Source organism: Micromonas commoda, chromosome 2, assembly GCF_000090985.2.
Source record: "Micromonas commoda chromosome 2, complete sequence".
Lineage (NCBI taxonomy): Eukaryota > Viridiplantae > Chlorophyta > Mamiellophyceae > Mamiellales > Mamiellaceae > Micromonas > Micromonas commoda.
In genome coordinates, this window is record NC_013039.1 from 465,425 (window position 1) to 479,137 (window position 13,713).

Below are 13,713 nucleotides of genomic sequence, written 5' to 3' on the forward strand. Positions count from 1 at the left end.
CTCATCGTCACCGTGTCGTAGTGGCTAGCTAGTAGCTATCGTAGATGGCAAATTACTGCACGGCGAGCGGATCCACGGCGAGCGGATCCTTCCCGGCGTTCTTCTCCATCGATCGGAGGTGAACGATCTTCGTCGGGAGGAGCGCGCACATCTGCTCGCACAGATCTGACTCCTGCTCCATGCCCACCAACCCGTGCGCCTTGACGTACGCGGGAACGAACTCATAATCGATCAGCGCGACGCCGAGCGCGTCCGCCTCGCTACCGAACTGCCCGTGCTGCTTCGAAGCCGTCCTCGCGCGGATGAAACGAGCGGTGACGTACGTCTTCTCCTCATCCGAATCGATAATCCGCCTCGGGTTTAGCCGATCTGAACCCACCTGGTCCTCAAACGTGTCCACGTACGCCGTGTACCCGCGCGTCGCGCACCTCGCGGCGTCCCCGAGCGACAAAGGCGGCCGACCGCGCCGGATCTTACCCTCCAGTATCGCCCTGTGCGCCTCGGCGTACTCGAACCAGAGCGTCTTGTACAGTCCCGGGTATTTGTCCCTCGAGAGCTCAGCCGCGACGCGTTCGCATCGCTCGGCTCTGCGGCGCTGTAACGAGTTGTACCGCCTCGGATTGGACTCCTCGAAGAACGCCAGGTGCTTGTGCAGACGCGCGACGTCGAGGACGACGTCGCAGTGCTCGGTGACGAAGCCGTCGAGTTTGTAACGGGCCAGCGCGGCGCGAAACCTGCGCGCCGCCTGGTTGAAAACCGCCCTGGCGGTTGCTAAGTCCCGAGGCACCCAGCCTTCTCCGGGACCCTGCGACACGATCCCCACCGTCTTCGCCGCTTCCGTCGCTGACGTCGCGCCCCCGTCGCCCAGCCGGAGCGTCGGGAACGACACGATGAGCGCGTTATCGTCGCCGGTGGACGCCGCCCGCTTGGCTTCGCCCCCCGCGCCCGTCTCCGTCGCGCCCCTCGTGGCGAAGAGTTCCGTCGCCGCCGTCAGCCTTCGCAAGTGCAGCTTGGCCCACGCGAGGTGCACGTTGGCGCCGACGTTTAAAGCGTCGTCGTCGAGTGCTCCGACGCCGTGCCCGCTCCCGGTGGGTATCGAACCCTCGACCTCCGAGCTCGAAGTGTCCACCTCCGAGCTCTTCCACCCGGGGTTGGCGTCGGCGAAGACCTTCTCGGCGGCGGCCGCGCAGTGCCTCGCCGTGGCCCAGCACGCGCGAGCCGCGTAAAACCCCGCGAGCTGCGCCGCGTTCTGCGCCCACTCCTCGGGCGACACCGACGCCCCCTTGACGCCCCCTCGCGATCCGATGCCCCCGGCGGTTGGGACGGCTTCGCACTGGCGTCGAAGGCACGCGCCGCACAGCTTCGCGGCTTCCTCGTCCCTTCCGACGTATCCGTACACCTGCGCGAGGTAGAAGACGGTGTTGGTGAAGGCCCGCTCAATTGCCGGGGTCTTGGCGTCGGGGTCCTTGGGGTCGAGGTCCTCGTACACCCGCATGGCGCGCTCCAGGTGGGGCATCGCCTTCTCCGGGTCCGATCGGTTGGTCCAGACGATCCCGAGATGGTTGCACGAGTCGATGAGGGCGTGGACGCACTCGGGGGCGCCCGCCCTGGCTCCGAGCCACGTCACGGCGTCCTCCAGGAGACCCTCCGCCTTCGCCGGGTCTTCCGTCTCCACCGCGATGACGCCGCGGCGGTGCGCGAGACGCGCGCGAAGGTCGAGCAGCGCCTCCACGATGGGCTCGTCGGGACCCGCGATCTCGGCGACGCGATCGTCGGTGAGCGTCGATGCGAGCGACTTCAGCGCGCGCTCCGCGGCGTACTTGGACTTGAAGGGCTCCTCCGTCGGGTCCTTCACGGCGCAGAGCCTATCGCACTCCTGCATCACCTCCGCGAACTTCACGGCGACCTCGATGAACCCCAGGTTCATGGGGAGCGACCCCGGGGGCGCCGTCGCCATGGCTGCGGAAGAAATGAGCCGTGCTGCGTGTGCGAAAGGTGCAAATGTCTACATCCGGGAGCTATAGCTAGTTGTCCTCGACGGGATGATACGCGAAGAACGCCGCCTCCGCGTCCGCCTCGCTGTGCCTCCAGTACCACGGCACACACCAGCACCACAGCAGCTCGCACTCCCCGCGCAGGCCCTCGCCGCCGCCGTTCGCGAGCTCCTCGTCGCACCGCCACGGCTGAAGCGCCAACCTGAATCGATCCAGCCACGTCCAACCGGGGAGCTCGTCGCGAACCATGTACCTCACGTAGACGTATCCGACGACGGCGTACGTCATGCCGAGGACCACGAGCGCGGTGGCAACGACACCGAACGCCCTGGTTCCCGAACCACCGCGCGCGAACGTCCCCGGGGACGGGGGAGCCATCGGCGGGGGCGACGGCGACGGGGGTGGGGACGGGGGCGACGGTGGCGGCGACGGTGGCGGCGGCGGCGACGGCGGCGACGGCGGGGGCTCCGGCCACGCCACGTCCGCGTTGAAGTCCACGACCACGGTGGCCTTCATCCCGATGCACGGCAGCACCTGATTGGCGCACCGCACCCTCGCGGTGACGAAGGGAAGCGGCGGCGTCGACGGGATGGGGTTCTTGCGAGTCGACTCGATGTTGCACTTGGCCGGGGTGTCCCCAACCTCGCACTCGCCCGTGGTGTACGACGCCTGCAGGTCCTCGCTCTGGAACGTGAGCGATATATCGTTCGTGTCGCAACCCGCGGGTGTGCACGACGGGGTTCCGCCGTACGTCCCGCCGATGAGCGAACCCGGAGCCCGGCTGAAGTTGAAGAGGAGCCCCGTCCCGTCCACGACGCCCGAGTCGATGTAGAACTTGAGCGGAGTGGAGGCGCCCGGGACGGTGGGTTGGAAGGTGCAGACCCACGTGGCGTGGCACACGGAGGTTCCTCCGACGGATGAAGCCTCGTCGCACGTCACCGTGGGCCTGCACCCCCGGGCGAACCCGAGGAGGGAGAGGAGAAGCACGGCGCGCAGCATGATCTGACTTGCCGGGAACTGACCCGGGCAGACAAGAGTTTAAACTTCCAAGGGCAAGGCCGGAGCCTCTTGACGCAGAGTGGGAGGCACCTCGGTTCGCGACCCGTGGATGCGAGCGGCCGCTCTGCGTGTACTGCCCGTTCGCCTCATCGCATCGCGTGCCAAACGCCCCGTCAGCGGCCTTCGCTTCCGACCCGCCCAAACTTCCGGTGTGCCAACCCCCACCTGGGCACCCGCGTTTCCCGATCGTCCTCGCGCGCACGAGCTCCCGATACGCACCGCCATGACGCTCGGAGCCGCGGGCAACGAGATGGATGACTACCCCATCGACGAGGAGAAGGTCATGGCGGGTAAGGACGACAGGATCGCGCCCGCGGTGACCGCCGCCGTGGAGATGGGATTCGACGCCGAGCTCGCCACGCAGGCGGCGAAGGAGCAGATCCTCCTGTTCCCCGGCCGCGGGGACGTCACCGAACTCGTCGTGGAGCAGCTCCTGATGGGAGCCGGCGGCGGCGCGAGGGCGTTTCCCGCGCCGACGCGGATGCCGGAGAAATACGTCGCGGCGGCGGAGGCGGCGGCGGCGAGGGGGAGGGCCAAGGCGACCCCCGAGATCGCCGACGGTCCAATCGACCTCACCGACGACTCGCCGCCGCGGGAGAAACGCAGACGCAGCGAAGGGAACGACGCGGTGACGATCATCGACGCCGCCGCCGCCGACGACGACGACCCGAACGCGAGGTCACGCGCGACGACGATGCCCTCGGGCGGGGGAGCGGGCGCGGGGGGCGGGGCGCCTTCGCTCATGGCTGAGCTCGCGAGGGAACGCATGGAGCGCGAGCGCGTGCGCGGCGGCGCGCCCGCGCCCCAAGGTCCCTACGCGGCGAAACCTCGGTCCACCGCGAAGGACCGATACGTCCCCGCGCAGGATAAGGGCCCGGGCGGTAACCTGACGGGCGCGGCTAAGCGAGTCGCGGGTCTGAGTACCGGCACGGTCGGCGGGCTCGGGATCCTTGACGCGCTCCTCGCCGGGAACGAGCCCATCAAGGAGCCCCTCTCGCAGGTCAGGCTGCTGACGTACAACGTGTGGTTCGCGGAGCACGTGGCGCTGGTGGACAGGATCGACGGGCTGACCGACATCGTCATGCGCGAAGACCCGCACGTGATCTGCCTCCAGGAGGTGACCCACAACATCCTCATGCTGCTCCACGCGCAGCCTTGGTTCGAGGACTACAAGGGCTCGCCTCCCCCGCAGCAGCAGTACTACACGATCATCATGTTCAAGCGATCGATGAACAAGCCGGACGGCTCCACGAGGGTGTCGAGGAGGGATTTTATGACGTCGGATATGGGCCGGTACGCGGTTGGTTTCTGCGGGATGAACTGCGGCGACGGCAAGGAGCTCACCGTTTTCACCTCGCACCTCGAGAGTTTCATCAGCAAGGAGCGGACTTCCAGCGACGAGCGCGTGCGGCAGATGAAGGACGCGCTCAGGGTGATCGACGCGGTGACGGAGCGAAGGGCGAACGAGTACCCCGGGACGGCGACGCGAAACGGGATCTTCATGGGGGACACCAACTGGGACGAGACCACAGACGGGGACGTGCCGCTGCCCGAGGGGTGGCGGGACGCGTGGCTCACCCACGGCGACGGGACCGAGGGGTTCACGTACGACCTGCGAAAGAACCCGATGATGGGCGGGTGGCTGCAGAAGAGGCTGGACCGGGTGCTGTACCGCCTGAGCGATTTTGAGGTGACCGGGATCAAGATGGTCGGCACGGAGCCAATCAAGCGAAAGGACGGGAGCGTCGTGACGTACGTGAACGAATACAGGGGAAGGCGGGAGACGAAGCCCGTGTTACCCTCCGATCATTTCGGGCTCATGGTCACGCTCAAGCCCAAGTGATCTCCGCGTTAGACGCTGCGTGACGTGTCATAACTTTTCAACGCCGAACCTACTGAGTCCCCGAGTCGATCCGTCGGGTCGTCAATGTCAATCCCTGCCGCTCCTGAACCCAAACGCCTTTGCCGTCTCGTCGTCCGCGAAGATGACACCCGCGTCCCCGTCCCCGTCCCCGCCGCGTCGCGTCTCCCTCGGCAGCGGGGCATCCTCGATCACATCCTCGGGCTCGTCCTCGACCTCCACCTTTTTGTGCTCGGGTGCAGCCGTCCTCGGATCTCGGCCCGCGTTCAACCCGGCTGACGAGACTCCGTCGACCGACGTGGCCAGGTCAGTCTTGCACCTCTTCAGCGCGTCGTTGGCGTACTCGGCCTCGATCTTGGAGTGCCTGGATTCGTCTTCAGCGGCTTTCTTCTCCTTGCCGCACTTCTCCACCTCCTGCTTGTGCAGCTCGATGGTGCCCTCCATGACGGCCACCTTCTCCTCGAACTCCTTCGCCTTGACCGCCTCGCGCTGCAGGGCGGCCTCGGCGGTCTCCAACCTCTTGTTCAGCGAGTCGATAGACGCCTGCATCTCCTCGCGGCTGCGGTCCTTCAGCGTGTGCTGCGCCTCCAGGTGCTGTACCTTGGCTGTGTGCGCGACGATGTCCTTGCGGTGGCGCTCCACCTCCCGGACGGCCGCCGACTTGCCGAAGTGGAGGTTGATGTAACCGACGAAGAGGAGGACGCAGATGCCGATGAGGGCATATGTCGTGCCGCTCACGCCGCTGCCGCGCTTCCCCCGGGAGTCGGAGAACAGGGGAATCTGCGAAGAAGAGGCGGGGGGAAGGAGGGGTCAGCTCGTTCAAAAAGGTTGTGAGGGTTTTTTCCTCGATCTTCGATCGAGGGGCGGAGGGGCGTGTCTTCCGGGCGGTGCGTGACTCACGTCTCTGTGCATGTCGCCTCAGTCGTTCACGTGAACGTCCGTTTAGATTCCAGAAGTGCCGCCGGTGACGCTCTCGAACCTCAGTGCGCGCTAACTTGTGACGCCGCAGCTGTCCGTTCGAGCAAAACAGCGCCTGTGCGGTGGCAGGGCACCCTTGAGCCGTCCAGTCGCCGAATCGCCGAACGAGATCCGCCAGGTCACCAGCCTATCCGTGTCTCGTGACGCACAGGTGACCGCGCCGGGACTGGGCGCTGGGTGGCACCGAACGCATCACACGCTCGCGCGCGCTGTGCTCTCAGAGCTCTCGACGTGCGAATCCGACGCGTGACCCTCGCGAGCGCATCATCGAGCCAGAGGCGAGGAGCCTCGAGCGACGACGCGCTTCCGTTCGCTGCAGAGACAAGAAATCGAGGGTTCAGGGTTGTTGTTATTAGGAGGAGAGGCTGATCCGGTGAGACTGCGATGGGGTGCCACGGAGCGATCGCGTCGGGCGCGATCGCGGCCCATCCGGCGAACATCACGACGAGGAGAGTGTCCGGAACGAGGTCCGGCGGGAGGGCCGCGGCGTTCGCATCGCCTCCCGGCTTCCTCGCGGTCGGGGCTGAGAAACATGCCGACGTGGCTTGGCGCGCCGACGCGGCCAGGTTCCCGCGCGCCGCCCCCGTCGCCGCGGAGAGGAGCGGGAACGTCGGGACGATGCGGGCGATGAAAGGGGGGCTCGCGGCGGCCATCGCCGCCGCCGCTCTCTCCCTCAACCCCGCGCTCGCGCTGGCCGAGGACGCGCCAGTGGCCTCATCGCCCCTCGAGCAGCAAGCCGCTCCGTCGCCGGCGCCGGCGGATGCGCTCGCGGCGGAGACGGTCGTCGCGCCCGAGCCCGGCGCGGCGGCGACCTCGAAGGAGCCGCCGTCGGTCCCGTCGGGCACGTACCCGCTGGCATCCTCGGCGCCCTTACCGTCGGAGCTCAAGAAGATGGAGAAGGACGCCGCGAAGGAAGGGTCCGGCAAGGACGGTTCCAAGGAGGCGGGCAAGGAGAAGGACGGCAAGAAGCAGAGCAAGGCGGCGAGGCTCGAGGAGCTCAATCAGCTGCGGCTGGAGCTCGACCTGAAAGAGATTGAGGTGCGAGAGAAGACCCAGGAGCTGGTGAAGCAGGAGCAGACGTCGGCAATCATCCAGGAGGAACTCGAGTTGGCGAGGAAGCTCAACGCGATCCTGCAGCAAGAGCTCGACAGGGTGAAGGAGGAGACCAAGCTGGCGTCGGGCCTGTGCGCGCAGGTTGGCGGGTTCTGAGCTCTCATCATCAGTGTTGACTGTGAAGAATAGAGTCTCGGTTGTGTGCTGTAGTCTGATGATACACGTCTGATGATCTCTTCACGTTTGGATTGGACTGACGACTTCAACGCCTTTCGCAGTTTCGGGAGATCCGATACAGTCCGATACTTTCGCCGAAGCGATAAGGCTTCGGTCCTTGCTCTCTGTCACTAGTCTGCCGAAAGCACGCCATGGAGGTCACCCCGACGCCCGAGGCGCACCGTCAGTATGTCGACGAGAAGAACGGTAAAGTTCAGACCGCCGCGACGCGTCGCGGCGTCGCCGATGCGTTCGCCGCCACACGTGCGCTCCTCAGTCGAGTAACCGTGGGCCAGTTGGTCGAGGCAACACGAGGAACACGAGGAAAGGTCCGGACGCTGAGCGTCGATGCGACGTGCGGCGAGGCTTTGAGCCTCCTCGCGGCAGAGCCCAGCATCCTCTCCGCGCCGGTCGTTGATCTTGATAGGTTGCTGGTGCGCCCCCGCTCCCGCCCTGTTCGCCGGATATTTCCCTCAGTCTGAGCAGAGGGCGCGACCCTCCCCTTACCCCGTATCGCAGTTCCTCGGCTTCATGGACGTCGCCGACTTCCTCGCCGCGTTCATGTACCACCTCGAGAACGTCAAACCGCCTCCCGTCGTGGCACCGTTGGGCCCCGATACGCCCCGATTCGCGGCGAAAGAAGGGTCCTCACCACTTCCGAGGGCGGCCCTCAAGCCCGCCGTCGTGGAGAGAATACTCAAAGACGAGGGTCGCCGCCAGTGGATCGAGTCCGTGACAGAGGACCACCTCACAGCCGCAGGCGACACGTTCTTCTCGACGTCCATCAGGGACGCGCGCGCACAGCTGTGCGGCAACGAGGACGGGCGCATGGTCTACGCCGGCAAGCGCGACCTGCCCCTCCTGGAGCTCGTCCGAGGCGGCTTCCTCAGGTTCATCCTCACGCCGGGTTCCACCCAGCAGGCATGGGACGCGACCGAGGTGAGCGCCGAGACCGTCGCGACCGTGCCCCGCCGAGCGATCGCGTGCCACAGGGTCGCGATTTACCGACTGGACTACGATCCCGAGGTTCAAGACGACGCCATGTGCATCGACGCTATTTTGTCGCAATCGGACGTCATCCGCCTCCTCAACGCGCGCCGGGACGAGCTCGGCGACGTGAGCAGCAGATCCCTGCACGATATCGGCCTGGGCGGCGCTTGGGACGACGGGTCCGATCCCGGCGCGGGAGCCGCGGTCGCTCCCGGCGACGAGGTCACGTGCGTGCTGCCCACGGCTCGCGCCCTGGAGGCTTTCTCGTTGATGAACGCGTGGGGTTTGTCCGCGGTGGGCGTCGTGAGCGAGCCGAGGGGGCCGCTCGTGGACTGCCTCAGCGTCGGCGATCTCCGCGGGGTGAAAGCGGGCGATTTCTCCAGCCTCAACGCGTCCGTGTCGGAATTCACGCGTCGGCGGAGGATGCCCGGTTCCAACCCGTCTCTCATCACCGTCAGACCCGACGCCGACCTCGGGGAGGTGATTGCGAAGATGTGCGAGCGCGGCGTGCACCACGTGTTCGTGACCGACCTCGAGGGTAGGCCCGTGCGCATGATCACGCCGACGGATATCCTCGGGTCGATCACGGTTCCCGCGACGCACGGCAACGTCGGCTGGCGGTTTCAGGCTGCGGAGATAAGTTCAAAATATGCCGCGGACGCCGAGCGGGAGGCGGAGCCGACGCGCATGGACGACGGGAGGAGGTTTCACGACGAGATGTGAGGAATGAAGAAGCGTGCCGTCCTGCCGCATGTTCTTTGGTTTTACTTTGTTCGTTGGAAACGCTCGAAAATGCGTTTCGAGCATTTCCAACGAACAGATCTGAACACGCGGCAGCCGAATATGCAGCTGCACCCATGTCAAGGTCACATGAATCTTTGAGCATGTCGACATATCACTGTGTATCACTCTGGGCGATATGTTATCTGGTTCCATCGACGACGGAACGGATGCCAAGTTTCATGTGGGTTGATCCGCATGCGAGGTGTGCACATGGTGCAGCTGCATATTGATGAGGGGACTTGATTTCAACACGATTTTTACACTCCCGGTTTACGCTATGGGTCCGTTCACATCACGCGTCCCCTTCATTCCCCTCACGCGCCACACCAACAGCGAGTTATCCACGCTCCCCGTCGACGCCACCCACGCGTCGTCCGCCGAGAACCTGACCGCGCTGACGTGGCTGCTGTGCCCCCTGAACCTGGCGGAACCGGCGCCCCTGGCCACGCACGGGTAATGAAGGAGCCGAACGATCCCGGCGTCGTCACCCGCGACCATGTGCCCGCGGTCGCTGGACCTATCCACCGAGTTTATGTGCCTGGGCCCGGCTTTACCTTCCTCCCACACGCCCATGACCGGGAACCCCACCGGGCTGTTGTGCGTGTGCCAGTTAAAGTCCCGGACGTCCCCTTTGAACGGCTTCCCCGACGGCGCGGACCAGTGCAGCATCTCGTGGTTGGCGCAGACGCTTCGAAGGATCCGGCTGTCCTCGGTCCAGTCAAGCGCGACGACGGTGGTGGAGTGACCGGCGCACGTCGCCGTGGGGGCGAACCGGCCGTCGACGTTGGCGAAGATGTGCACGCTACGGTCGGCACCCGCGCACGCGAGCAGGGTCGAGTCCGGGGAGAACTTCACCGCGGCGACTCGGCTGCCCGGCTTGTGGTCCACGCCAGCCGCCGGGTTAAGCAAACCCCCGCCGCCAGCCTGAGCCTCGGCGAGGCGCGCCAGGGACCTCGCGTCCATGACGACCACGCGCCCGTCGCCGAGCCCCGCGGCGAGGAGCTTACCGTCGGGTGAGAAGTGCAGGGATTTACCGCCGCCCGACGATTTCGTCGAGGAGACCCCGGCGCCGAGGTTGCGCACCGCAAACTGCGCGCGTTTTTCCGCGTTCCACAGCTTGACCAAGCCGTCCTCGCCGATCGTGGCGCACACGTGGGGCACCGTGGGGTTCCACGCCACGTCGTTCAGCGCGGATCCGCTCCCGGCGATGAGGATGCGAACGCTCGTCGCGGTAACTTCCCAAAGGTCGCATTGGTCGGTGCCCACGTAAAATTTCACGGGTCCGGTTCGCGCCTTCTTCCCGTTGCCCTCCTCCGCCGCGCCAACCTTGGCGGTGACGTCCGTCCCGCTCTTGGTTCCTGTGCTCATCTCACTCGCGGGCTCCTCGACGTCGGGCTCGGGCTCCACGGCGACGGCGAGGGATCGAATCATCGGCGGCGGCGCACCGGGTCCCATCGGCGACTGGAGCACTATTTCATCAACCTTACCGACGACGTCATCGCCGTCATCGGTCAGCGCCCACGTGATGACGCGCCCGTCCGCGCCCCCGGTGACGAGCATGTTGTCTTCCTCGAGAAGCAGTAACGCGCGAATGCCCTTGGTGTTCGCCAAGCCGGGCTTGCGCATCGAGGGCGCCCGGCCGAGGTCCTCGTGCGCGCGGATCAGCTTGACGAGTTTGTTGGCTCGAAGGTCGAAAATCGCCAGTCTTCCATCCGACGTTCCCGCGAGGACGCGCGGCGCCTTGTCCTCACCCTTGACGGGAAGGTACACCGCGGAGTTGACGCCGAACGCCTTGGTATCGCTGAACGACGCGAGCTTACCGCCCCATATCCCGCTCGTCTTGTCCTTCCTCCACACCTTGACGTGCTTATCGCCGAAGGTTATAAACTCACCCGTCTTGGACGGATCCGGCGACCCGTCCCTCGGCCTGTGCTTGGCGCTCACGTGCGCGCGGGGGTTAACGGCGACGCCCCAAACCGCGGGAACCACGCCTTGGATCGTCGGCACGCTCGCCAGCGGCGCCTGGTCGCGTTTGTTCCTCCACGCCCACAGCGTCGCCGTGTGTCGGTTATCGCTGCCCATCGCGACGAGGACGTCCCCGGTGGCGTCAAAGGCTAACGCCACGAACGATCGCATGTACCCCTCCGCGTCCGCCACCCTCGCCAGCTGCGCGCACGGCATGTCCACCGGATCACGCGCCTCCCTCCTGCAACTCCACACCAGCGCGCTGGGCTTGGCGCCGTCCTGACCAGTCGCGAAGGTGTACCCGTCGGGGTGCTGCGCGATGGATCGGACGTCGTCGTCGTGACCCGCGAAGAACCTCTGCCGATGCGTCGTCCTGTCGTACACCACGCCGAGCGCGGCGACGTAGTAGACGATCTTACCGCACGGCGTGACCTTCAAGGCGTTGCCCGTGGACGCGCCCGGGAGGCCGTTGACGAAATCCAGCGCGAGCGAAGCCGCCGGCTCGGAAGCCGACCGCCGCGTGATCTCCTTGGCCGACGCGAGCCACTCCGTGGGGGTGTTGACGCCGCGTCTGCACTGCGGGTACGTCACCTTCCCGAGGAAATCCGCGTCTTTAGCGTCGATGAACGGACCCTTCTTAATTGCCTCCATGCCCGCCGCGCGACCCGCGCCCATGGCGAGCGCCCTGGTGAACACGTCGCACGGCATGAGCCCGTTCGAGTCGACGCCCATCCTGGAGAAGACCGCGGCTACCTCCTCGTCGCTGAGGTCCTTGACCCCGAGCGATGCCCACGCGGCGCGGAACTGCGCGCGATCGCACTTACCGGGATGCGCGGGACCCCCCGCGTGGGCGACGAACGCTGCGGCGACGACGTCAATCTCCCTTCGGTGCTGCTCGCGTCGCTTCGCGACAGCGTTCCGCATCTTTTTCAGGGCGTCCTCGCACGCCCAAGCGGCATCGGGGTCGACGGGCTCATGCACGGCCCCTGCTGCGGACCTCGACGCAGCCTTGGGCTTGAACCTACCGCCAGGCTCACCGTGCAGGTTGCTGTCCCACATCGGCGGCCTGTGCTTGTGTTTTCTGTCGTCGGGGAGGCCCTGAGGGTCGGGGGGGAAGGTTGTCGTGGTCAACCTCATTGGGGTGCCGAAACGGGGAATCGCATTGGGTGAAGCGGAGCTCGACACACCTTGCGCATCCCCTCACCCAAGGGAGGCACTGTCAGACCTCGGCCCGCGGGTCCGCCAATGGGACCCATGATGTCCCGTGCGTCGGCCGGTACTCGGGGGCGGGTTGTGAGATTGGTCACGCGCGCGTGTTCCGATACTGCCGGGAAAAGGGGAAAGCCCAGCTGACTCGGGAGAATTTGATCGCCGGCCACGGACGGGACCCAACGTTCCTCTGCTGTCACGGATCGACGCACAGTGAGGGCCGCGTCTCCGGGGAGGAGCGAGGTCAAGATGCAGGGTTTACCTCGCATGGGCGGTATGATGGGCATGGGTGGAGCGCCCCAGGCGGCGACGGGCGATTCCCCGCAGGTGGACACCGCGGAGAACGTCCAGATCTCGTCGCTCGCGCTGCTCAAGATGCTGAAGCACGGTAGGAACACGCCCGCGCGACGATAAAGAAAACCGGGGTCTACCCTAGCCCGGTGGAGCGTCGAAGGCGGGTTGTTCGGCGCCCGATCGACAATCACGATGCGTGTCCCGCGTGTTCTAGACACGGATACGCGGGAACGGGATCGGATCTCGCCGCTCGCCGGTTCTCGCCCCCCCGCGAGCGCAGATCCGGCCGCAGATCTCGACCCGACCCCAAAACGCGACCTTTTTTGAACGGGCCAGATGATCTGGCCCCTCGTGGGTCACGATCTCGCCACCCCGGCTCCGCGCTCCTTGTTTTCGTCCCAACCATCTCTGACCACGGTCTCATGTCCGATTCCCAACGCTCAGGTCGCGCCGGCGTTCCCATGGAGGTGATGGGACTGATGCTTGGACAGTTTGTGGATGACTACACCGTCAAGGTTGTGGACGTGTTCGCGATGCCCCAGTCCGGCACGGGTGTGTCGGTCGAGGCCGTGGACCCCGTGTTCCAGACCAAGATGCTCGAGATGCTCAAGCAGACCGGGCGGGAGGAGATGGTTGTGGGTTGGTACCACTCGCACCCCGGCTTTGGGTGCTGGCTCTCCGGCGTGGACATCAACACGCAGCAGGCGTTTGAGGCGCTCAACCCGAGGCTCGTGTCCATCGTCATCGATCCGGTGCAGTCGGTGAAGGGCAAGGTTGTGATCGACGCGTTCCGTTTGATCAATCCGCAGACGATCATGCTGGGTCAGGAGCCGAGGCAGACGACGTCCAACCTCGGCCACCTCAACAAGCCCTCCATCCAGGCGCTGATCCACGGCTTGAACCGCCACTACTACAGCATCAACATCTCCTATCGCAAGAACCAGCTGGAGGAGAAGATGCTGTTGAACCTGAACAAGAACAAGTGGTCCGAGGGCCTGCGCCTGAAGGACTTCGACAAGCACGGCGAATCGAACGAGAAGGTTGTGCTCGAGCTGAAGGGCCTCGCGGATAAGTACGAGAAGGCGGTTGTGGAGGAGGATAAGCTGACGGCAAAGGAGCTCATGGTGAAGAACGTGGGCAGGCAGGACGCCAAGAAGCACCTGACGGAGAACGTTCGGAAGTTGATGAGCGACAACATCGTGCAGACCCTGGGGGCGATGCTCGACACCATCTGCTTCTGATTCTTTAGCGGACAAACCTTGTAGCCTATCGACAAAAAACCTCGTAAAACCTCGGAAACGCCAACGCTTT

General features: G+C 65.6%; 8 protein-coding genes across 8 annotated transcripts; 4 read left to right on the plus strand and 4 right to left on the minus strand.

Moving 5' to 3' along the window:
* Positions 1 to 52: 52 nt before the first annotated feature.
* On the minus strand, positions 53 to 1,957 carry MICPUN_56345 (predicted protein; the record flags this gene model as incomplete). The annotated part of the gene is made up of 1 exon (XM_002499918.1): positions 53 to 1,957. One exon carries the CDS (start codon positions 1,955 to 1,957, stop codon positions 53 to 55), a length of 1,905 nt encoding a protein of 634 aa, XP_002499964.1.
* Positions 1,958 to 2,024: 67 nt separating this feature from the next.
* Positions 2,025 to 2,993, minus strand: MICPUN_99064 (predicted protein; the record flags this gene model as incomplete). The annotated part of the gene is made up of 1 exon (XM_002499919.1): positions 2,025 to 2,993. The coding sequence occupies one exon, from the start codon at positions 2,991 to 2,993 to the stop codon at positions 2,025 to 2,027; it is 969 nt and encodes a 322-aa protein (XP_002499965.1).
* A 283-nt stretch (positions 2,994 to 3,276) lies between these two features.
* MICPUN_56343 (predicted protein) lies at positions 3,277 to 4,896 on the plus strand (the record flags this gene model as incomplete). The annotated part of the gene is made up of 1 exon (XM_002499436.1): positions 3,277 to 4,896. One exon carries the CDS (start codon positions 3,277 to 3,279, stop codon positions 4,894 to 4,896), a length of 1,620 nt encoding a protein of 539 aa, XP_002499482.1.
* An 87-nt stretch (positions 4,897 to 4,983) lies between these two features.
* Positions 4,984 to 5,826, minus strand: MICPUN_56342 (predicted protein; the record flags this gene model as incomplete). Its single annotated transcript, XM_002499920.1, has 2 exons — positions 4,984 to 5,694; positions 5,815 to 5,826. The coding sequence occupies 2 exons, from the start codon at positions 5,824 to 5,826 to the stop codon at positions 4,984 to 4,986; spliced, it is 723 nt and encodes a 240-aa protein (XP_002499966.1).
* Positions 5,827 to 6,276: 450 nt separating this feature from the next.
* MICPUN_54172 (predicted protein) lies at positions 6,277 to 7,101 on the plus strand (the record flags this gene model as incomplete). Its single annotated transcript, XM_002499437.1, has 1 exon — positions 6,277 to 7,101. The coding sequence occupies one exon, from the start codon at positions 6,277 to 6,279 to the stop codon at positions 7,099 to 7,101; it is 825 nt and encodes a 274-aa protein (XP_002499483.1).
* A 591-nt stretch (positions 7,102 to 7,692) lies between these two features.
* Positions 7,693 to 8,874, plus strand: MICPUN_99061 (predicted protein; the record flags this gene model as incomplete). Its single annotated transcript, XM_002499438.1, has 1 exon — positions 7,693 to 8,874. The coding sequence occupies one exon, from the start codon at positions 7,693 to 7,695 to the stop codon at positions 8,872 to 8,874; it is 1,182 nt and encodes a 393-aa protein (XP_002499484.1).
* A 330-nt stretch (positions 8,875 to 9,204) lies between these two features.
* Positions 9,205 to 12,395, minus strand: MICPUN_99060 (predicted protein; the record flags this gene model as incomplete). Its single annotated transcript, XM_002499921.1, has 2 exons — positions 9,205 to 11,997; positions 12,087 to 12,395. The coding sequence occupies 2 exons, from the start codon at positions 12,393 to 12,395 to the stop codon at positions 9,205 to 9,207; spliced, it is 3,102 nt and encodes a 1,033-aa protein (XP_002499967.1).
* Positions 12,329 to 13,688, plus strand: MICPUN_107792 (predicted protein). The gene has a single exon (XM_002499439.1). The coding sequence runs from the start codon at positions 12,864 to 12,866 to the stop codon at positions 13,641 to 13,643; it is 780 nt and encodes a 259-aa protein (XP_002499485.1). The 5' UTR covers positions 12,329 to 12,863; the 3' UTR covers positions 13,644 to 13,688.
* Positions 13,689 to 13,713: the final 25 nt, after the last annotated feature.